The sequence below is a fragment of the Physella acuta genome, unplaced genomic scaffold (assembly GCF_028476545.2).
Source record: "Physella acuta isolate Inbredline_101_S28 unplaced genomic scaffold, ASM2847654v3 ptg000023l, whole genome shotgun sequence".
Lineage (NCBI taxonomy): Eukaryota > Metazoa > Mollusca > Gastropoda > Physidae > Physella > Physella acuta.
The window spans coordinates 9,761-32,538 of record NW_026731543.1 but is presented as its reverse complement, the minus strand read 5'-3'; the positions used below and the strand labels follow the sequence as shown (position 1 = coordinate 32,538).

At 40.1% G+C, this 22,778-nt stretch overlaps 1 protein-coding gene across 4 annotated transcripts; it reads right to left on the bottom strand.

Annotated features, from left to right (window-relative positions):
- Positions 1–1,368: 1,368 nt before the first annotated feature.
- Positions 1,369–21,635, bottom strand: LOC131940690 (mucin-19). Of its 4 annotated transcripts, none has more exons than XM_059299443.1 (3): positions 21,545–21,635; positions 7,928–10,146; positions 1,369–6,950 (listed from the first exon to the last, which is right to left on the bottom strand). In XM_059299443.1, exons 1-3 carry the CDS (start codon positions 21,575–21,577, stop codon positions 5,174–5,176), a joined length of 4,029 nt encoding a protein of 1,342 aa, XP_059155426.1. In that variant the 5' UTR covers positions 21,578–21,635; the 3' UTR covers positions 1,369–5,173. The 4 variants fall into 4 exon arrangements, with proteins under 4 accessions (XP_059155426.1, XP_059155434.1, XP_059155444.1 ...); XM_059299451.1 differs by lacking the exon at positions 21,545–21,635 and adding an exon at positions 19,166–19,300; XM_059299461.1 differs by lacking the exon at positions 21,545–21,635 and adding an exon at positions 19,011–19,096.
- Between the last annotated feature and the right edge of the window lie 1,143 nt (positions 21,636–22,778).

The window sequence follows — 22,778 nt, the reverse complement described above, 5'->3', positions numbered from 1 at the left end:
TTAAAGTGTTTTAGGATTTCTTTTTGTTTTAACTAAGGGGAGTGAACTCATCTTGTCAGGGAATATCAAAATCTTTTTTTTTAAAAGGTTGTTTCCCTTGAATTTGCAAAAAATCTATTCGAAAACTTATTTACGGCGCCGTAGATATGGAGGCATGGGAACACCCAGGACAAGAAGCTGTATACAAACCAAACATAATAATGAATTAAACAAGAACAGTCCACAGGAGGCGAAAAAAATCTATAGTTCAGTTAAAATTAAATAGCGTATAACCACAGGGGAGGGAGGAGAGAGAATTGGGCTGTAAAAATGACGTGATGAGTAGCAAAGTAAGGATTAATTGAAATGATTTTTTACATCCTCAATGGCGGCCGAGGATGGTTTCAATTTATTTTTCCTAGATGTATATAAGCTGCTACGTTGCTGCAGTGATCGAATAATTTTTGACAGCAAATGCTAGGCCACTTTACGCATCACAAGCAGCAAGTTGCAAGCAACTAAGATATCGGTTTTCTGTCTTTTGTGGAGCCTAGCTCTATAACTGTTAGCCTGTTTTGAGCCTAGCTGCCCCTGTAACTTAAGATATTGGCTAGCTTCAGTGGCCCTTTATGGAGCCTAGCTACGTCTGTAACTAATGTTAGCCTGTGTTGAGCCTAGCTGCCCCTGTAACTAAGATATTGACTAGCATGTGTGGAGACCATTACACAGTAGCCTGACAGTAAGTTAGCCTTTTGGCTACAACATATTTTGTTTGTAATTATTCATTCCTCAAAGATCTAATATTTCTATTTATTGTCTTGATCTTTAGGCAATATGATTTTTTCCTTTTTAAAGGTGGTGTAGTGAAGTTTTATGGTTAGTACTTTTTAGACATATCTTTAAATAAATCCACATTTTAAAAATTGTAATTTAAAATAGATCTATTTTAAGTTTGCTTAAATAAAAAAAAAATATCCAATATTCTGGATGTCTGTATATAATACTCTATTCCAGAACAGGAATTGTTAACAGTGGTTTGGCCAGATTTTGCTTAGATGAAGTATTTTGTTAGAGGTTAGACCATAGGGCAAGTGTTGGTGTTATTTGCATTTCACTGTTCAGAGCACAAAGTTTTGTTAAAGTAAGTGGGCATACAAAAGTATTTATTTTGCTACGTAACCCAGGTTATGGGATGTTGAAAACAAAATTACCTCTGAATCAAATCCCATTTTCTTTCTTCCTGAAGTTTATTTTACTTACCATTTGTTTAAAAACAAAAGAATTTAAATTCAATTGGCCCACCCTGCTTAACATTTGCAGAAATACAACACAACTCATCCCCAGAATTTTTAAGAGTAAAAAAAAAAAATTTAAGACAAACAGGCATCATGATTGTATTAACTTAAAACTTTTATTGGAATACATAAGGGAGAGAACAAGAAAAGTAAAGACATCTCAATAGACAACTGACACAAATGTACACTGACAAGGGATCGTCATTACAAATAAAAATGCTAACAGTATTTAAACAGCCTAGAGAAATGTTTTCCTCCGAACTATCTTTAGAGAGCATGATAAAAACTAGGTGACATTGGATTAAATAACATTGACAAATGCATAATAATTGTAGTTATCTGCGCACCAACTGCACATAACTGGTTCAAAGATTTTGCTTGTAACATTTAAAAAAAATGAATGAAATGTGTATCTTGGTAATTAAGTATAAAAGCACTGAAAGTTACTACAAATATTAGCCACTTTACCCTAAGAAATTAATTTCTTTGAATTATTGTGCACAATAAAATTTTGTACAAGGAGTAGCATTCAGTTTTTGTACAAAAAAAAATAAAAAGGATTGACAAAATGAGTTATTGCTATTCAACTCAGGCCAGATTTGAAAAAAAAATTGACAAATTGGCTTTCAAACAGGGAGATTTTCTTTAAAAAAAAAAACAACTTGATCCATAATTTTGCAGACAGAAAAAGTAAAAATAATATGCATGATAATTTCTATCACAGTTATACTAAAACTATTTTTTTCAAATGAGATAGTCTATAAACTGTAACCAAAATAGATCTAAAACATTGTCACTAAATGAACTAGAAGAGATGATTACCAAACAGTGCATATTACTATACAAACATTAAACCCACATGTCTGAGTAATTAAACATGTCAAGACTTCAATGTCATTTTATTGCAGTTACTTTTACTGTTACTTTTGTTTAATTAAAAAAAAACAAAAAACAAGGACATGCACAGCAAAGCTTGGGCATTCACAAATATTCTTCACTTTGAAACAACAAATGAGTTAACAATTGTGTGGTTTTTAGATCCATTATAACTGTCATCAGACCACAAAATAGCACAAAAAACATGACTACAAATGAAATGCATGTAAACAAGTTCAAACCAAGCTTAGCTTAATTTTTCTGTACATTTGCTTTTGATAAAAATGTATCCATACAGGTAACAGGAATTAACACAAAAAACTGTATCTACACTTTTAGTGTTTATATATTGTCCATATACATGTCTGGTTAAGTCAAATGTAGAGCCCTATATTGAAAGATAACTAATTTGCTGGCTAACTTTTCCTTAGAAAAATTTATATTTCAAAAATTGAAAATACTTTTACATAAATTGAATAATTTATGAATTTAATGCTAATATTTTATACCCTAGCATATTATGGACCTATATTATTTAGTGGAATTAATACATAAATTTTTATAAACCTCACACAAAGGAATAATTACAGCAACCTAAAACTTGCAACAGAAATGTGTGTAGTCTCTGATTTTGCTTTTTCAAATTTCTGAGGGGAAAGAATGCAGCTTTAAAAGAGCTGGCAATATGCAGTAGTGTTGACCTTTTCAGGTATGAATTTTTCTTTTTATTGTTGGAAAACTCAGGTCAGGCAAGATTACAAGGGGAGCACACTCTGACCTAGTTTCTGCAAACTTTCCTCACAGCTCCTATGTACTGAATGGATAATTGCCAAGAATTTGTAAATATTTAAAGCCTTGAGAAATACACTGGTTCTTGCATCCTGGGTCTGAAAACTAGGAAGCAAATATGGAGTAGCTAAACAAACCAAAAATGTTTACAGGAGCCAGATTATTAATAAAAAATAAACAGGATGAATCTCTTCACCCATCTGAAGTGAATGCAGATTAAATGTGAATTTACAACCCAGAGAACAGTAGTTAGAGAAGGAGCTACAATGTAATTAACTTTTTCAACCTGAATGTCTATTGCTTTTTATTTACTATTTAATTCAAAGCATGACCTATGAATATATTCCTTTGCTTTCATTGCCCAAAAAAACATTGGTAAAAGATTTCTAACAGTAAAAATGGAATGTACTATTTTTGAAGCATCAATAAAAACTTCTATCTTAAGATATGGATGGACAAAAAGTATATAATTGCTAATTCAAGATATGGATGCACGTAAAGCAAACAAATATATCCAAAACAATTTAGAGCTTATTTACTTTCAGTACTATCCAATCTATCTTCATCTAATATAGTTAAAATAGGAAATATTTCCCCTTTACTGCATGTAACAAGGGAACTGCAAACTATACATTTTATATATTTTACTGGCTTTAAAAATGAATGTCCTTTAATATAACTAAATCCTTTTTTTCCATATTGTTTTAAATAATGCAAAGTAAAAAAAAAAAGCCTGAAAATTTCTTTTAAAACCTACTTTGCTACATCAAATAAATTCTACAAACTATTTCAACATAGATACTGGTCCCTCCTGATCAGTAGAGTTTAGAATGACCATGTGTAGTTTTACATTTAGGAAACAATTTTTCCCTACAGTAAAATAAATCTTTAGCTATTTCGCCCCCCACACATTCACACAGAATACAAAAATAGATGAGAGAAAACAGAAAGAAAAAAAAAACAATATGGATTACAGCGACAGTAAAAGTTAAATTGTAAAAATAATACTTGGACTGACACTGTTTAGTTTTTTATGTAAAAAGTAAGACAGTTCAGGACTATACAAATGTGCTTTAATGTCATGGAGGACTCAAGAATTGCAACCTTGAAAGAGAATTAAGATTTCTGTACATTAAAAAAAAAATTAATGCCCTGTGCTATAGAGTACCTATAGAGGACATCTTTACAACAAAGTGAGAAATTTTCTACAGGGCACTGCTCTGAAATTACTTTAGATATAGATCTATTGTTTATTAACACCATTCACATATTTCAAACACTAGAACTAAGTGGATATTTGTCGTATTTGCATGAAAGAGATAAATCATGAATACTTGTAATACAGCTAACAGATCCTTTAAGATAAAGGTAAATCATGAATGTCTGGTATTAGAAAAAAAAAGATCCTTGTAAGGAAAATCATGATTACCTGGCATACAGCCAACAGATCCAAGATAATCAGCATTAAAAAACTGTATATGATGTAGATCCACAAACAAACATTTATAACCCATTCCAAAAAGTTGATGTAAACTGATGAAAAATACTGGTATCCAATGTAGTCACTAATAAGTTATCTGATCCAAGGTGGACCCCACACAGGTGATCAGAAGAAATACCAGGTAAATGCAGTATAAACAGAAACAAACAAAAGCAGAATCTCTGTGAATACATCAGTTGCATTTGTTATGCAGTTTGGTACAAAGTTATATGAAATGTTTACTACAAGAAAAAAAATGTACAAAATGATTGGTGATTGCAGAATGTCAAATTGTTCACTTAGGATATAAACCCTTGTCATCTGAATATTGTGTACAATATATATATCCACAAAAGGATTCATGCAGTTTTAATCCACTGTCAAGATAATCCAACTATTTTCAGTGAATTAAGCATAAGATTTTCATGAACAAAAAAGATTATCATCCAGTATGATAGTCACTGTAAGCAGCTGGATGTATCCTCAAATATGTAAGAATAATCTCTGAAACATTACAACACCATATCTAAGTGACATTAATCAGATCAAGAGGAGCTCAGTTAGTCCATCTTCATGTTTTTGTGATATACAATTGGATCAGTAAGCTCAATGAGTCCATCACAACTCATTATGGAAATGTTGGGCGATATCTGAAGCTGAGTATTTTCATCCTTTGGTTTATTGCTGACACCCAATCTTTTAGCAAAGTACCTCACACTTTGGGTGGTGACCAGACTCTGCCTGGCAGTCAGTTTCATGTTTTACCTGTTCGTGGTTTGACACTAAGATCCAGTACTTCTGCCCCACTGGCTTCTGGTTCGGTGTGGCTTCCTGATGCCGAGGTTGGGGGTGTTTCATTCGGACGTTCAAAGAATCGAGTCATTCGAGCCATGTCTACAGATGGGGGTTGCAGCATGGGGAAACCCCAGAGATTTGGGGATGCTGAAGCGGAGAGCTGAAGAGCAGAAGGGAGGTCGAGGAAGTCGTGCTTGAGAGGGTTAATGCTGCTGCTGCTACTGCTCCGCTGTTTGGTGCTGTTGCCACCAGCACTGCCACCCGCAGGTTTGCTCGAGCCCTGGCCTTGTTTAGCAGAAGATGATGTTGAACTGGACAAGGAGGAAGATGAAGGATGGTAGTTGTGGTTGGGGAGATGACTAGAAGAGGGCTGACTAGGTCTGGATTTTTTCTCCGCGCTGGCACCATCTCTGGAATAAAGGTCTGACGGTGAGGGTGGTACTGCCGGTCGTGGTCGTTTGTTGGAGGATGATGATGAGGATGCTGAAGCCATCAGGGATTTTGCAGACTGCCCCGTAGAAATGCTGCCACTGGATTTATTGGTACTGGTGCTCAAGCTATTGCTTTTACTTGCCATGATCGCAGCAATGGTTTCCCTGGTCTCCCTCTCCCTGACTGCGGCGGCTTGCTGCTGGAACTGTTGCTGTTGGTGGTGGAGCTGGAGCTGTTGCAGCTGCTGCATCTGCTGATGCTGTAGGATGGAAGCAGCCTGGGCCTGCCAGAGCAAGGACTGAGCGTTCATGGCCGCCCTTTGTTCCTTGTTGTTTTTGTTCTTTTCAGCAGCCGCGGCGGCCTCAAACATCTCCAGCTGCCTCAGCATTATAGGGTCCATGGCTTGTTTCTGGAACTCCATCATTCTCTGGAGGTACAAGGGATTGCTCATCAGAGTCTTCATCATGTACGGATCCTGCATGCCATACATGTGCTGGAAGGCAAGGATGTTGGCAGCAGCTGCGTTCAGCTCCATGTGCGCAGCAGCCAGCGCGGCCGATGGTGCGGCTTGGAACATGACACTGTTAATGCTGTTGCTGCTGATACCACTGCTGTTGTTACTGCTGCTGGTGGTGGTGGTTGCAGTCCGAGAGGAGGAAGAGGATGGTAAAGGTGATGGATAGCTTGCACCGCTAGGTTGTTTGGATGATTGACGAGATGAAGGTCTGGATGAGGAAGGTGTTGATGTGACAGCTGATGACGATGACGACAATGGTGGCATAGGTTTGGCTCGACTGTGGGAGTGACTAGCTTCTACTTTTCGGGATTTCGGATCTGACGGCCCCACTTTTCCATACGGATCAACCGCACCATTTTTCATAAGTTCTAAATTTTCAAGCATTCTTTTGCCTTTGTCAAGATCATCCTTTAAAGCATTAAAACTGTTGTTGACTGCCTGTGCTCTGGCAGCATCTAAACTGCTCCTGATGGCGATACGAGTGTCTGGGCTTATCTGATGGGTAAAACCAATGCTGTCCCGGAAAAGTTTGTCTGCTGACATCCGCTGATCACCAGAGTAAATGGGTGAAGATGATGAGGGTGACTGCTGTTTGTGTCCGTGGAGAGCCTGGGTGGAGGAGAGGGATGGGGACTTCTTGCCACTTCCCAGGAGAGAATCCAGAGTGCTTTTCTTGCCCTGTTCACGACCGGTCAGGTCACTAGTTTGGCCAGTTCCAGCAACTTGCTTCTCTTTAGAGGTCCTCAGACTGTCAATTATATTGGACAACCGGGAGGTGCGCTTCACACTGAAACAGATAAAAGATTTCATTAATCATTTAGTAACAAATTTATATGAAAATCAACCATAAAACTTTGTACAGAATGTTGCACAAAAAACATATCAAACTTAATCAACAATAATGTCTGTATGTTTAAAACTAGAAATTTAGAGAAACCTCTTAAGACAATAACAATAAACTTGTTATTTTTATAGTAGATGAGCTAAAGTTGAGTTCCTAAAATATGTTTTAATGCATGGACTTTATATTTACAAAATATTTATTCAAATATAATATCGCATAATTATACTGAATACTGTGTATCCTGTATAAAGCACATAGTAAACACATCATCAACATGTGTACTCTAAGCTGGGTCTAGAATAAATATTAGCGCAATAAATAACTGTGGTATACAACTATTATTAATTTTATAGTTTTGTTATAAATGCTAATTGTAGAATGTTCTATTAAATTAGGGCAAGCATTTAAAAGAAAATTTGACAGAATACCCTTGCCCATCCAGCAAAAAGTAAAATGTTCATGAATTTGATTGTTCTGTTTTGTTGGACGTGTATATTAAAATGTATGTTAAAAAGTATCATTTATAAAAAGTAGCGCTTCAACCTATAGTAATAGAGGCATTAATGTTTATCTTAAAAATATAATCAGATTATCTGAAGTTGGCTGGCACTAATTTAATTGCCACCAGGGGTTATGGGATGGTATGATTTTACAGCAAGCGCACGGCTGCTAACCCAAAAGTATCGAGTATGGATCTCAGGCTAGAACCTGTTGGACGTTCCTGAGTCTACCCAGCTCTTATGGGTACCTGACTCACATAAGAGAAAGTAAAGGCAGCTGGGAATAGTGCTTAACACACTATCCCCTTACATGGTGAGGACAAAGAAACAGGTAAACTCTTCTTCATCTTGCCTCATGGGTAACTTAATCACCAGAGATTCTCAACAATTGACTAACTTAGCTCTTCAGTTATTGTTTACCTTTTTGGTGCGACCTTTCCACCTTTGGTATCATCCCCTTGGGTAGACTTGCTGCTGTCACTAGAAGATGAATGTGTGGTGTGGCCAAGTGGAGGAGACATAGGCTGCTGGGCACCGGAACTGTGGCTGGGGGACAGCCTTAGCCTTTGTGAGCCTGGTGAGGTCAGCCTTGGAATCTGTGCTACTGGGGACATGCGCAGCTGAGAGCTCGCTGGGGAAAGTCCTGCCAGCCCCAGAGGCGACAGCTGGGCTACGGCCCCTCCCAGGGGGGATATCTGTGGAACCTGGCCATCAACAGGGAGCGCCAGAGGTGGAAAAGGAGCTCGGGCCAGCGCTTGTACGAGGGTGGATGCCGGGAGTGCTGTGTTTAAGGGTGCCAAGTTGTCATCATCATACTTAGTCCAGGTAATGAATGGATTTTCACTGTCTGGTATTCCATTAGTACAGCTCAGAGATTTGCTACTGTTTGAACTGCTAGAACTAGATTTTGAACTTGTGCTTTTCGGAGAAGTAAGAGAAGCTGTTGCAGATTCTTTGATCTTGGAGGAACTAGGCCAGACTGTATCGGAAGATCCTGCCTTACTTAATGCAGAGTCAGTTAAATTTTTTTCACTTTTTGGCTTCTCTACCTCTTTAGAGAACTGATATGCCTGTTCTAAACTACTATCATTGGAGTTGCTAATTTTGATGTTTAAGTTTTGGTCTTTCATTTCCATTTTACCACTCAGATCTATGGAAGGTTCTCTAATTTCACCATTTTTATACACAGGGGTGTCCTGATTTGAATTAGATTTATTGTCATCAACCTTGCTGTCAGTTTCGGAAATATTATTCACTGGTGATTGGTCTTTCTTTTCAATGTCAGCTGTTTTTTCTCCAGGAGTAAGAGCTTCTCTGCTAATGTCCTTATCAGGATCTTCACTTTCTGAGGCAGCCAAGGGGTCAGTGCTAGGAGATAATTTTAAAGTAGCCTTAAGATGCTGTGGGGATTTACTCAGGGTTGGTGCCAAGATGAAGCCATCTGGACAATACTTGGTGTCTTGGCTGTCTCGTAGTGATGCAGAGTTGATTTCGCCTGCATTAACTTCAACTTGATTCACCTGGGTCTTGTCTTTAGGGATGGTGGGATATGTGTATGGAGTCTCTGTCTCTTCAACTGTTGGTTTCTTGTCGTGACTTGTTTGATTTGACGGACTATCAATTGGTCGTAATACGTCTTCAATTTGTTTAAAAATGTCTTCTTCTGTGATGTCACATGCCATTGGATCTTTTGATTTGTCTGTGTTGGGTTTGTCTTCAGAAGAAAAACCAAGCATGTCTAAACTGTTATCATTACTTTCATTATTAACTAACTCACTGCTATCCTTGCAGTTGAATTTGACACTGCCTGCATCACAGTTTTTCCATTCCGAATGATTTTGGGCTTTCCCTTTGTTTTTGGTTTCAACTTCATAATGCTTCACATTTTTTAATTTCTCACACTTTGCCTCTTGTAAAATGGAATTTGTATGAAATCCTTTTTCATTACTGTGAGAATCTACCTTTAGAGTCACAGCTTCTCCTTTGTTTTGGTCATTGTCTTCAACATCTGTATCTGAATCTGATGAGTTGCTGGATATCAGTTCACGGGAAGCGGTGGATGTGACTTTGGCTGAAGGTTTCCCAACATTTGAAATTGTAAGTTTGATTGGGGTCCTGGCTTTAGGGGGTTCCTCGATGCTTTCAGACTTCTGGATACTGTTGGCTGGTTTTGTGTCTTTCTTTTCCTCCTCTTCTTCGTCTGAATCATCATCTGACGAGGACGAGTCATCGGAGGATGAACTGCCCCCAGACGAGGAGGACGAATCAGAAGAGGACTCAACTTTAGTTTTGGATGGAACATCTTTAAAGAGAGGGGAGTCGAGATTTGGAATCTCTGGCAGTTTCTCCTCCTGCTCCTTGGATTTGTCTGGAGTTCTGGAAATCATAATGTCAGTAGCTCTGGGGATGGTTATGCCAAGTGGCTCCAGCTTAGTTGTGGTGGTTGCTGCAGCTGCGGCCGCTACGCCCGCGGCTGTGGCAGTCATTTTAATAGGTTTAGTCTGTGACACTGGTTGTTTCCCTTTCTTTCTCTTCTTAGTTCCTGTGGCACCGTTACAGGTTTTCTTGTTGTCTTCACCAGATGTCTCACCACCTGATCCTCCCTTGATTGTGTCACCACTGGATCCAGTTTTGCCATTCTGTAACAAGGAAATTTATAAATTATAACATTTGGACAATTAAAATTATCTCATTTAATCACAAATTAAGTTCTAAGTATATAATAAAAGAAAGTTTGTAAAACAAAGATTGGATATTTATAATTAAAATACTAAACAGGTTTACACAATCAATTATCACAGGGCGTCTTCTGACCTACTCATATTTTAATGTAACAAAGGTTAACCATAATAGCCATTTTTTTAAAAACAGCATTTTCTAGGATACAATCATTATTAAACTTGGTATCAAATTAATGGTAAACAAATGTATTTCTTCAATTTTAAGTCTCTTAAACAGAAATAAAGTTTAAAAAACTCATTGGCCACCCTAATTAATGGTTGAAAATCTTCAACTTAAGAACCATCTGCTTCTCCTCATTTAACCAGGTTAGTAAAGGAAGCCAGGAGGTTTTATGGGTGACATTTAAGCTTGCAGAAATCTTGACATTTGTGATACCAGTGACATTAGCCAGAGCAGTGTAAATGGGTAGTACAAATTTCAAATCAATAAGTTAATGTCAAGTGTGTCTCCTATGTTAGTTATTACAAGTTATTAGATGTGTGATTGTAGCAACAGGAACAAGTTCTAGTATTTTTTCTATTTTTTTTTTAAATCACTTGAGTTATGATACTGATATCAAGTATTAAGCAGCATTATTAATCAGATTTTACTGACTGATAAACTCTATGTAACTTAAATGCAGTAAGCACTGTAAGCTTGTTCATTCACCTTTAGCCAATCAATGTCGTATGAATCAGGTTTTAGGTTTTAAGATAAATTAGCTAACTTTTTTTTTTGTTAACTTATCATTTAAACACCCCCCCCCCCCAAATTATGATATCTTTTAACTTTTACAGACACACCTTAACGGTAGAAAGCTTGCTTACCAGATGTTAATCAGAAATGTGTTGTTTCCATAATATTTAATCATTTACACTGATGTGATGAATTGCAGTTTTATTACATTAAAATGTGAAGGAATGATAAATTTGTTTAGTTACCAAACAGGGTGAAAACGTACTCTAAAAACAAATTTTGAGCTGCATTAGTATTGTCGCTACTTGGTTTGACAGACTGATTCAGCAGTTTACTACACTGGTTGTGAAACAACAACAAGATTACCACCAAGGAAAGGCAAAAAGCAACGCCCTTATCTGATAGGGGGACGGTATAAATCAGAAGGATTTTTAACTTTATTGGTATGTACAGTAATTTTTGTAAGCTTAGAAAAATACTAGTTGTATATATAGGCCCCGTATATTAAGTTTATTAACACACAATATAAGTTTTGTCAATCCACTTTTTAAATGTTGATTGATGCAACTAGTACCTTATAGGAAATGTGTTTCAATTATAATTTACATATGAAAGAGTTTAGCTTGATTGCTGCAGCACAAGGGGTTAACTATCCATTTTGCACTCCCCTCTTCCTAATTGGAAAGGTTGGTAGTGCTTTTTACCAGTCACTAGCCTGTAAAGGTTTTTATTTTAGTGTCACACAACTGATGTAGAAAACAGAGCAATCAGATTGTAAAGCTTTGTAGTTGTTTACTTACTTAACTTTGACTGTATATTTCTACCTCATCTTAAAATGAGCCTTTACATTTATAAACCCATTTTGGCACCCCTTAGGGCTGACGCCCAAAAGCGCCACCCCACCCACCCTCCCCTAGCTACGCCACTGCTGCTATAGCTATTTTGTATAATTTGTGTAACAACTAAAAGTAATACTTGCAGCCTGAAGTGGTAATATGACTATTTATACACATGCACGTAAAAGTTCCCCCTTCCAAACCTGATGGTCTATGGGGCAAATAAAGTAGAGTTTACCTGTTTGTGACCTTAGCATAATAAGGGATAGTGTGGTCAGCACTCTGTCTACTGACTTGACCCGGATTCTAACTCGAGACTAATGGTTTAGCCATCTAGATCTCTATACCAATAGGCCACTCTGTCCCTATAAACGGGGGGGGGGGGGGGGGGAGAAGGTGGCACAAAAAATTTGCTGATCATCCCAGGCACCAGAATGGGTCGCTAAACTCCAACCAGTTACATTATGCTAAGATTTAGGCCTAATTAATGTAATTTCACAGATCTCTAAGAGTAAGACCTCAATCTACTAATGTTACACATTAATTTAAAAAAAAGGCTTTAACTTAAGAAATCCAGCTAGCTGCATAATAACTAAATGAGAGACTGTCTAGACTAGTGACTAGACAGCAATAAATCAGTATAGCTAAATGTGTAGTAATACACTGCGCCATACATCTATAGACCCTACTAGTAGGTTTACTAGATCTAGAATCTAGATCTAGATCTAAGTAAGTTTTAGTTAGTAGTAGATCTAGAATCTAAGTAGTCTCAAGCTAGACTCTAGATCTAGATTAGATGATTAGATTCTAGAATCTAGATTCTAGTAGTAGACTAAGTGAATCTTTCCTAGATCTAGATTCTAGATCTCTAGATCTAGAATAGACTTCACACCAAAAGTTAGTTTTTTAAAATGTTAAAATTCTTCAAAGCTTTTTTAAAAACTAAAAAAAAAATTATCTTCACACCAAAGGGCAAAGGATAAGTAAAATTAAGTATTATTAAGTAAGACTAGAGATCTAGATTCTAGATCTAGAAATCTACAGATCTAGATCTAGATTCTAGTTTATACTTAGCCTTATAGATCTAGATTCTCAGAGCACAAATGTCTAGATTCTATATCTACAGAATAGTCTATACCGTGGTGTGCAACGTGAAAGAAAACATGTAGATTCTAGATCTAGTCTGTAACTGTAGCATCGGCCTACTGCACCATTTAGGCCTAAGTCTAGAAACACCAACGCTGGCAGCTATGAGAACTCTCCAATGTGAAAAGTTGTGGGCTGCCACAAGATGGCCGACCCTAAACAAACACCTAATCGCCTCAAACACAAAGATGTACCAGACATCTCTTTCCGTGTTTCCCTGCGGGTAGGCCAAACAACAAAACCCGGGTCTACCTGTCGCATTATTCAGGCTATTATTAGGTGAGCCTGCCTGTGTGTGATTATTGAATCATAAAGCGGGAAGCTATCGGCTGTGTGTAAGCGCGCACACACAGTAACAGTGAAACCGTAACTTGTCTTGTATGTGGAGGGAGAAAGGCGAACACTAGTGAATAGTGATGATTTAGCTCGTTGGTCCAATACAAGCGCATTGAGGGGGAAAAATGGGAGGGAGGGGGCTTTAGTTAAAACATTTAACGGCTGGCTTTCTACGATAAATTCGTTTTCAAAACTCAGTATAAAATTAATGTAATGTAAAATGTATTTGCTTAAATAAAATGTAAATATCAGTATCAACTTATAATTAAACTATAGCCCACGAAAATAAAATTAGCACAGGATGCGAGGAAGGGGAGGGGGGCGGACTATCTATTTTTGGAAACAGGTGCTGACGCTTTCAGTCGATCTGTCTGTAGACAAAAAGACTAGATGTAATCATGCCTGCTTGGTTAACAGCCATGAATCAAAGAAACGGGGTTTTTTTTAACACGACTATGGAAGCCCGCAGGCGTCAACTTTCTTTGATTTATTGTCGATTACGCATTCTTCTAAAATCTGGTAGGCTTGCGATTAAAAGATATTACACGTCACGTGTGTTGTAGAAAGGTGACCACATTACACACTAGGGGTAGCTAGACAGTAAATTCTAAATTACTATGAGGTCATAAACTTAAGACAGACGCCCAAATCACTACACGATCATAAACTTCAGACATGTGCATCAGTATGTTATCGGCTTACACATGACAGAATCACACAACTCTTCGTGGAAGTCAATTCTGACCATTCTTAACACACCAGCATGTAACTGTGCAAGTCCGTGTCCACAGGTCATAGAAATGCAAGTGCCCAGTTACCAGTAGATAAAACGGGGTCAGTACAACACGCACTGACCTCTACTGTTTAGCCCACTCGCCGCCAGTTTCATCTGATTTCTCCACCCCAGCTCAACATCAGCAAGATCGAGTGGTTTTTATCACGTGACTTTCAGGGCTCAGGCCATCAAGGGGAGGGGGGGGGGGGAGGAAATCAGGACTGTGGGGATCTAAGGTTACAGCTCGAATAAAGGCGATGCTGGGATTTGAGGTGGGTTTTTTTTTTTACGATTCAAGACCAAATTGTCCGGTTTGAGTTTTTACATCCATCCATTTAACCACGCCCCCACTCCATTTTTATTCCATTGCTTACATCTTGAATGCCTACTGCCCTTCCTATAATACAACTATTAGCTGGCATTTCACCTTTTTTCTATGAGATGTGCGGTTCGAATATGAACCTACATATCAACGTACCAGACGGATGAGCCTCGATCCCCTGCTTTGTTTACAGTTAAGGCCCCAGTGGATGATGGGTAAACATGGCCGCACTGCGGCGTGTTTAAACAACAAAGACACAAGCGAGAGGTCTCACAAAACACGTTGTTGCTAGCAAAGATAAGATTGACGGTTGAAACCATAGCATGGATTGCTCTCTCCTTATACAAATTGATGGGGGAAAACCACGTGACTATGGCGTGCACAGAAAAAAAGGCGCGTTATCTGATTAAAACCAGAACATCCTTTCTTTTTAAGCTTTGAAAGAGCCAGAACATTCTACCACGATATATTTTTGGAATCTGAATGAAACTGAGGCCACCTTGCTTGGCTTTTAACCGTTAATGGATCCCATGTGTCTGCTGGAGCGAAGTTTTGTTATGACCCGATATCTAAGGTTAAAAAAAAAAACTACTCCAAAATATATTATTTTTTTATATGGATGAGAACCAGTAGCCTCAGTAGTAAAAGTCGAGAAAGAGTGCACCACCTGTCTTAAGTATCCCCAATAGGACCCCACAACCCCCTGTCCTACTCATCAATCGAAACCCACAACGCACTGCCTTACTCCCCATTCTAACCTCACAACCCCCTGCCCTACTCCCCAATCGGACCCCAGAACCCCCTGCCCTACTCCCCAATAGGACCCCACAACGCCCTGCCTTACTCCCCATTCGAACCCCACAACCCCCTGCCCTACTCCCCAATCGGACCCCACAACCCCTTGCCCTACTCCCCATTCGAACCCCACCACCCCCTGCCCTACTCCTGATTCGTGTTAGCACAGACTGACTCAAGTGATGACGTCAAAGACACAATTCAATGGATTTGAGCCGGTCTTAAGTCACTGGGCTACCAAGTAAATGGGGGATTGTCTGAGTCAAGGAAAAAACTAACAGACCAAGTGGCCAGCACAGATTGAGGAGGACTGTGGTCTGAATATGTGTACCTAGCTCCACAATATTCACTTGCGTTATTGGTCCATACATCTCGATACACAATCACTTGCGTTATATAAACTATTATTTCTGTACAGATCCGTAGCATCCACATTGCGTTGTTTATAGTATAAAATTAAAATAAGATCTGTGTAGATTTAATTACCCAAATAGGAGAGTAATTGTTTTTTTTTAATGTTGCCATTGCTCGAGCAGTTTTTTTTACCGACACCCCCACCGAAAGAGAATTTAATCTAAATCCACACCCCCCCTTCATAAAGTGTGTGCAACCCCCCCCCCCCCCAAAGAAAAAAATGTCTGAAAGAAACACTGAATGGAAGTGATTCAAATTTCTATAAGTAAGACGACTCTAACTGTGTGAAGTCAAGTAAATTCACTAGCCAATAAGATAACAGTACAGCGAGCAATAAAAATGAAAGGAAAAAACCCACAGCAGTTCAATGATAGGAGTTTAAAAAGAAAGGTTGAAAATAGTGGAGTATATCGCCCATCCTGACCTTCCCCTTTTTCAACTCAGAAGAGTGTAGAGACTAGAATACATAACCTGCCAGGCAATGTGAACCAACACAGTGTGACCTGCCACAAGCAGTGGCCCGCCACACGGTATGACCTACCACACGGTGTGACCAACCACAAGCAGTGACCCGCCACACGGTATGACCTACCACACGGTGTGACCTACCATAAGCAGTGGCCAGCCACACAGTGTGACCTACCACCAGCAATGACCCGCCACACGGTGTGACCCGCCACATGGTGTGACCTACCACACGGTGTGGCTACCACACCACACAAGCAGCCTCACGACACGCCTGGCCACACCCTAAGCTTACACCTGCCGACACCTTGCACGACGACGTCAATAGAGCAGAAATCAATAACAATAGTCTACGTGTAAACACCTGCAACACCTCGTACAGGTCTGCAGGTATCCATCCATACAGGTACTGCAGGTATCCATCCTTACAGGTACTGCAGGTTTCCATCCATACAGGTACTGCAGGTATCCATACAGGTACTATAGGTATCCATCCATACAAGTATCCATCCATACAGGTACTGCAGGTATCCATCCATACAAGTATCCATCCATACAGGTACTGCAGGTATCCATCCATACAGGTACTGCAGGTATCCATCCATACAGGTACTGCAGGTATCCATACAGGTACTGCAGGTATCCATCCATACAAGTATCCATCCATACAGGTACTGCAGGTATCCATCCATACAGGTACTGCAGGTATCCATCCATACAGGTACTGCAGGTATCCATCCATACAAGTATCCATCCATACAGGTACTGCAGGTATCCATACAGGTACTATAGGTATCCATCCATACAGGTACTGCAGGTATCCATCCATACAGGTACTGCAGGTATCCATCCATACAGGTACTGCAGGTATCCATCCATACAGGTACTGCAGGTATCCATCCATACAAGTATCCATCCATACAGGTACTGCAGGTATCCATCCATACAGGTACTGCAGGTATCCATCCATACAGGTACTGCAGGTATCCATCCATACAAGTATCCATCCATACAGGTACTGCAGGTATCCATACAGGTACTATAGGTATCCATCCATACAGGTACTGCAGGTATCCATCCATACAGGTACTGCAGGTATCCATCCATACAGGTACTGCAGGTATCCATCCATACAGGTACTGTAGGTATCCATCCATACAGGTACTGCAGGTATACATACAGGTACTGCAGGTATCCATCCTTACAGGTACTGCAGGTATCCATCCTTACAGGTACTGCAGGTATCCATCCTTACAGGTACTGCAGGTATCCATACAGGTACTACAGGTATCCATTCATACAGGTACTGTAGGTATCCATACATACAGGTACTATAGGTATCCATCCATACAGGTACTATATGTATCCATCCATACAGGTACTATATGTATCCATCCATACAGGTACTATAGGTATCCATCCATACAGGTACTGCAGGTATCCATCCATACAGGTACTGTAGGTATCCATCCATACAGGTATCCATCAACACAGGTACTAACATTGAATAATAAACATCCACACGGGTACTTGCATTGAATCATAAACAAACAAATCGTATGTCCAAAAACTGGTCTTAGAAAATACCCATACATGTAAGCTGTCGCCCTTTTGGCACCCGCCCATAACCCATGATAAAATGTAACTTGTCGCTCTTTAGGCACCCGACCATAACCCATGCTAACATGTAAGCTGTCGCCCTTTAGGCACCCGCCCATAACCCATGCTAACATGTAAGCTGTCGCCCTTTAGGCACCCGTCCATAACCCATGATAAAATGTAACTTGTCGCCCTTTAGGCACCCGCCCATAACCCATGATAAAATGTAACTTGTCGCCCTTTAGGCACCCGACCATAACCCATACTAACATGTAAGCTGTCGCCCCAAAAAACTGATGATCCGTATGGGAACAGCTGGTGTATTTTAACAAATGAATCATGAACAGATCAAGTTTGAAAGAGCTCAACACGCAAAATAAAAATTGATATTTTTTTTCCCTATATTTAACTTTCTGTGCAAATGTGTTGGCTGCGGTTAGATCAAAACAAAATAAACAGCCTGTGTTACTGAAACAGATGGTGCTATTGTAAGGCCACATGACAAATGGTCAAGTCTGACATGGTGAGTACTAATCGTTACTTCCTGTTACCTACCCCTACATTACTACAGGCGTGAGTACAGTGTCTGGTGTTACCCTACCGCTATTACCAATACCACTGTGTTACCATACCACTGTTATTGTTTGTGCTATCATATCGATCTAATAAAAGGTTACGACTTCATAACACGAATCTTTAACAACGTAAGAGATATTGGGGTAAAGTTGTGGGCCAGAATACTTCAGACGGTCAGTGATTTATCCCCTACACACTTGAAGCGGTCAGTTATCCACATTACACATCAGACGGTCAGTGATTTATTCCCAACACACTTCAAGCGGTCAGTGAATTATCCCCAACACACTTGGGGATAATTCACTGACAGATATTAGATGGGATGAGGGGGGGGGCATAGAGAAACGAAAGAAGCCGAGACCGAATTTTTAAAGGGGTCATCCATTTATGACGTTCAGGGGGAGGGGTGGTCCGAAAAAACTGACTTTGTGGATGCATATGGACTTTTATAAGGAAAAAAAGTGGATTTTTGTGGGGGTGGGGGGGGGGGGGGGTCCAAAATAAAAAAAAATTGTGGACGTCATAAATGGATGACCCCCTTAAAGAAAAAAAAAATGAGTCTAAACGGATGACAAAAAAACAGACTAAATTTCGCAGCACAGTTTTGTAAATATAGGCCAATCTTTAAGCATTGATCTAGAACAAAGTATATATACAACATTTGCACTATCGGAACTCCGAACTAACCAACAAAATCACAGCTTGATTGAAAACATGAGTTAAAAATTTAAAAATACAATAATGATAAGCGCTTGCTTTATTAATTGTAAACCAATTAATTAGTAACATCTGCACAAATTATTAGTTATTGTTACTACTCACACGAAGTAAATCCAATATAACGAATTTTTAAAACCACCATCCCTCCCCACCTCTGTAACAGAGCCGACAAAAAAAGCCAAACGCACCCCTACGGTGAAAAACTAAAACGAACCAATATGGCGACAGCGGGCGAGACGAAACGAAAAAGCACCTACCACCATCATTGTCGCCCTGATCCTCCTTCCAGGTCTCAAACACAACAATATGCAAGGCCAGGAGAAACTAACCGAAAACGAACAAAAAATCGATAATTTATTATATTGTGCACAACGGGTTTTTAGTCTTTGTGGTAATGTTGATCACGTGACCGTCAACAAAGATGGTTGCCCCCCATTGTTTACTCGTATTGATCCGAGCACTGGGGGGACAGCGAGTGTGTCGTAATGCGATCTGGCGTTGCTGTAACGCACCGAACGACTACAAGGGCAGCTTTTATTATTATAATCGCCATTAATAAAGGATCCTGGGGCCCGCAGTCGAGCGGGAGAAACGGAGGGGAGAAACTGCTATTACTTGAACTATTTATAAGGCGTTCGGGTGATGTGCTACACACCGGCGAGAAGGCGGGCAGGGAAGGGGGGGGGGGGGTGATCTTTTTGGTTCGTAGTGCTGAACAGAGGACAGTTGTTGGCTACTGTGGTAGTGAGAGGGGGGGGGGGGGGTCCCTAAGTATCAATTACGGGAGAAAGGTGTAAACCATGCCAAGATGTGAAGTGACGTTGACACAGAACATCCTTTCTCTCCCCCCCCCCCCCCCCCCCATCCCTGACCTCTACACGTTTGAATGTGCCGATTTGTAAAAGGGGAAAAAATACATATTTCAGAGGCTCAAGGCCGTTTGGCATGCCAAGGTTTTTTTTTTGGCGGTTTGAACACCTTCATAAGGAAAAGCACAATCGGCCCCCCAACACAGGTAACTTTACATGTTGTGGTGGTGGTGGTGGTGTGGGGGGGGGGGGGGGTTGTATTGTTTGAAATTATATACATGATCTCAATAGAGATTGTGTTAAACCAACCAACCGTAACATGTACGGACTGTTAAATACACTGACCGCTATTCATGCACTGGATGTGTTAAACCAGCTGACCAAACACTGGCTGTGTTAAACCAACTGACCGCTAAATACTCAGGTTATTAAACCAACTGACCACCATTCATACTGTGTTAAGCCAACTGACCACCATTCATACTGTGTTAAACCAACTGACCACTATTCATACTGTGTTAAACTGACCACCGCATACTCTAGCTGTGTCAAACAAACTGACCCCTAAATACTCTGGCTTTGTTTAAGCTTAACCAACTGACCACCAGTGACTACACACTTTGTGTTAAACCAACTGACCACCACTGACTACACACTTTGTGTTAAACCAACTGACCACCACTGGCTACACACTTTGTGTTAAACCAACTGACCACCACAGACTACACACTTTGAGTTAAACCAACTGACCACCACTCATACTGTATTGAACCAACAGACCACCACTCATATAATATTGTAAAAAGATAGACCACCACATAAACAAGATTAATGAGCATGTCAACTGGATTGTTATTTACCAATCAACAAAAATATCTTTTCAAATATATTCATACCACTCACTATAACATTACCACGAAACCCATTGCTAACACTAGCAATAACCAGCTTCTTACCCACAGAGCCATTCGCCACACACACCCGCACACAGAAGCCAGACTATCTGTTACACCAGTTACAATGTCTTCCAATAGTCCAAATCTATCTGTGAAATTCCTCCGCGCGGCGCAAAGTACCCGAGGGCGGTAATTCGTCAGCGTTGCTGTCTGGCATAAATTAACAAGTGAGCAGCGGTGGCCGAGAAGCAAAAACTCGACACGCCGGGTATTGTATTCGTGTGCTCGACTTATCCTCGGCTTACACTGGCGATGCTAGCGGGGAACAGCTTACGTATTCGATATCGCCCAGACACAATGGGAAGGGTCGTTCGTGTGTGTGTGTGTGTGTTTGTGTGTGCTTCAAGGCAAGGAAAAACTACCGAATTAAATGCCAAGCTGACGGTTTTAGAACGGATTCCCACTGAATACTTCCCTCCTGCCATGTTGTCAAAACGTAAAGAAATCATTAGAATGTTATCTTATACACAGCCTAATGAAGAAGACGAAAAAAAACAACAACAACCCCGAAGTCAAGATCAGGATGGCTTATGTTAAACCGTGTTCATAACAATACAATAATTAAGCATAATAAAAATAAGTTGATTTAATACAGGTTTTTAAAACAAATAGTTTAAGTCAAATATTTTAAAATCTATAGGATTCGTACAGCGAAATGTGTTGTTGTTTTATATGTATACATGCAACGATCTAATCACGTAACTTTAAAATAAAAATCAATAAAGTAAGATTTACAAGAGCGATGAGGTATTTATTCAATCGATACGCTATTACGACGGTTACATCTACGACAACAACACAGACAAACGCGAGGCGACGGGCGCGACTCAAGAAACAAGAAATCAAACGCCATGTTGGAAAAAAGTCTTACCAGGTCGACTATCGGTTCCCTGTAGCGGACCATTACCGCTGGTAGCCTCGCGAGACTGAGGCGAGGGTACGAACACTTGTACTCACCACCACACTGTATCAAACCGAATCACACGAAAACACATGGACGTGGGGTGAGTAATAAAGCCCTTCCTGCCACGAGTTGAGAAAAAAAAAGGGGGGGGGGGGCGTTTATATTCTACACCGTGAGTCGACCTCGAAGGGTGCAAGAGAGGAAGTTGAGGGGGGGGGGGGTGTCATTAAACTCAAGATCCTGACTCGGGTTATAACCTAGAGACGGGAGTTAAAGAAATATAGGTTAATGCTGGCGAATACGAGACCCCGCTCGCGGTGTTTCCCTCCTCTCTCCCTGCTATCTTCGAATAACCACTAATGATAAGCGGCGATTGTCTGCGAGGCGCTAGCGAGGCAAGAAACCCGCCTCATCATAACAAGAGCAGTTCCAGCCGACTGGGATAATGCTGGCACTAGTCACATCAAACAGCGACTACTAGTGGCGTGGATTAACTTTCATGGCCCAGCATCGATTGCGTTATATGGTGAAAGGTTAGTTGTATGCGGGAGGAGGGGAGAGGGGGAGAAAATTGTAGGGTGGGCATGACGAAGTCGATTACTTGTGTTGCCGAGTTGACAGGAACAGGTTGCTAAAACAATATTATGGTGGTTGCAGGGTGTGACAGCCAGCTGGTTGTCTTAGTGTTGTGTGACAGGGGTTGTCGCGTTTAGCTGGCTTTGTTTTGGTTGTATGACATTGGTTGTTATATCTAGCAGGTTGTCTTTTGGTAGTATGGCATGGGTTGTCACATCTAACGGGTTGCCTTTTGGGTATGTGATGAAATCAGGAATATAATTTACTACGTATTTTTATTTTTGCAGGATCGGGTCGTCAACTGCCCCCCTCCCCCGGATCTTACCTTAGACCCCCCGCCTCCCCCACAATATAAAACGCAACCATCAACGGAATAGGTTAGATAGGCAAACATCTTGACTCCCCACCATGAGCCGCCCATCTTTATACGAGCAGAAGTTTACGGCCATGTCTCAGAAGGAAACCCTAAGTTATTAATTTATTCTGGTTTAACTTTACCACAGGAATAACCACTGTGATCAAAATTAATGCCCTACTATGGCCGGGCCCAAGCCTAGCCTATTCCTTAGCCGAACACTTCCTCCCCTTAAACTAAACAGATGATTTATCTCAGTAACAGTTAAAA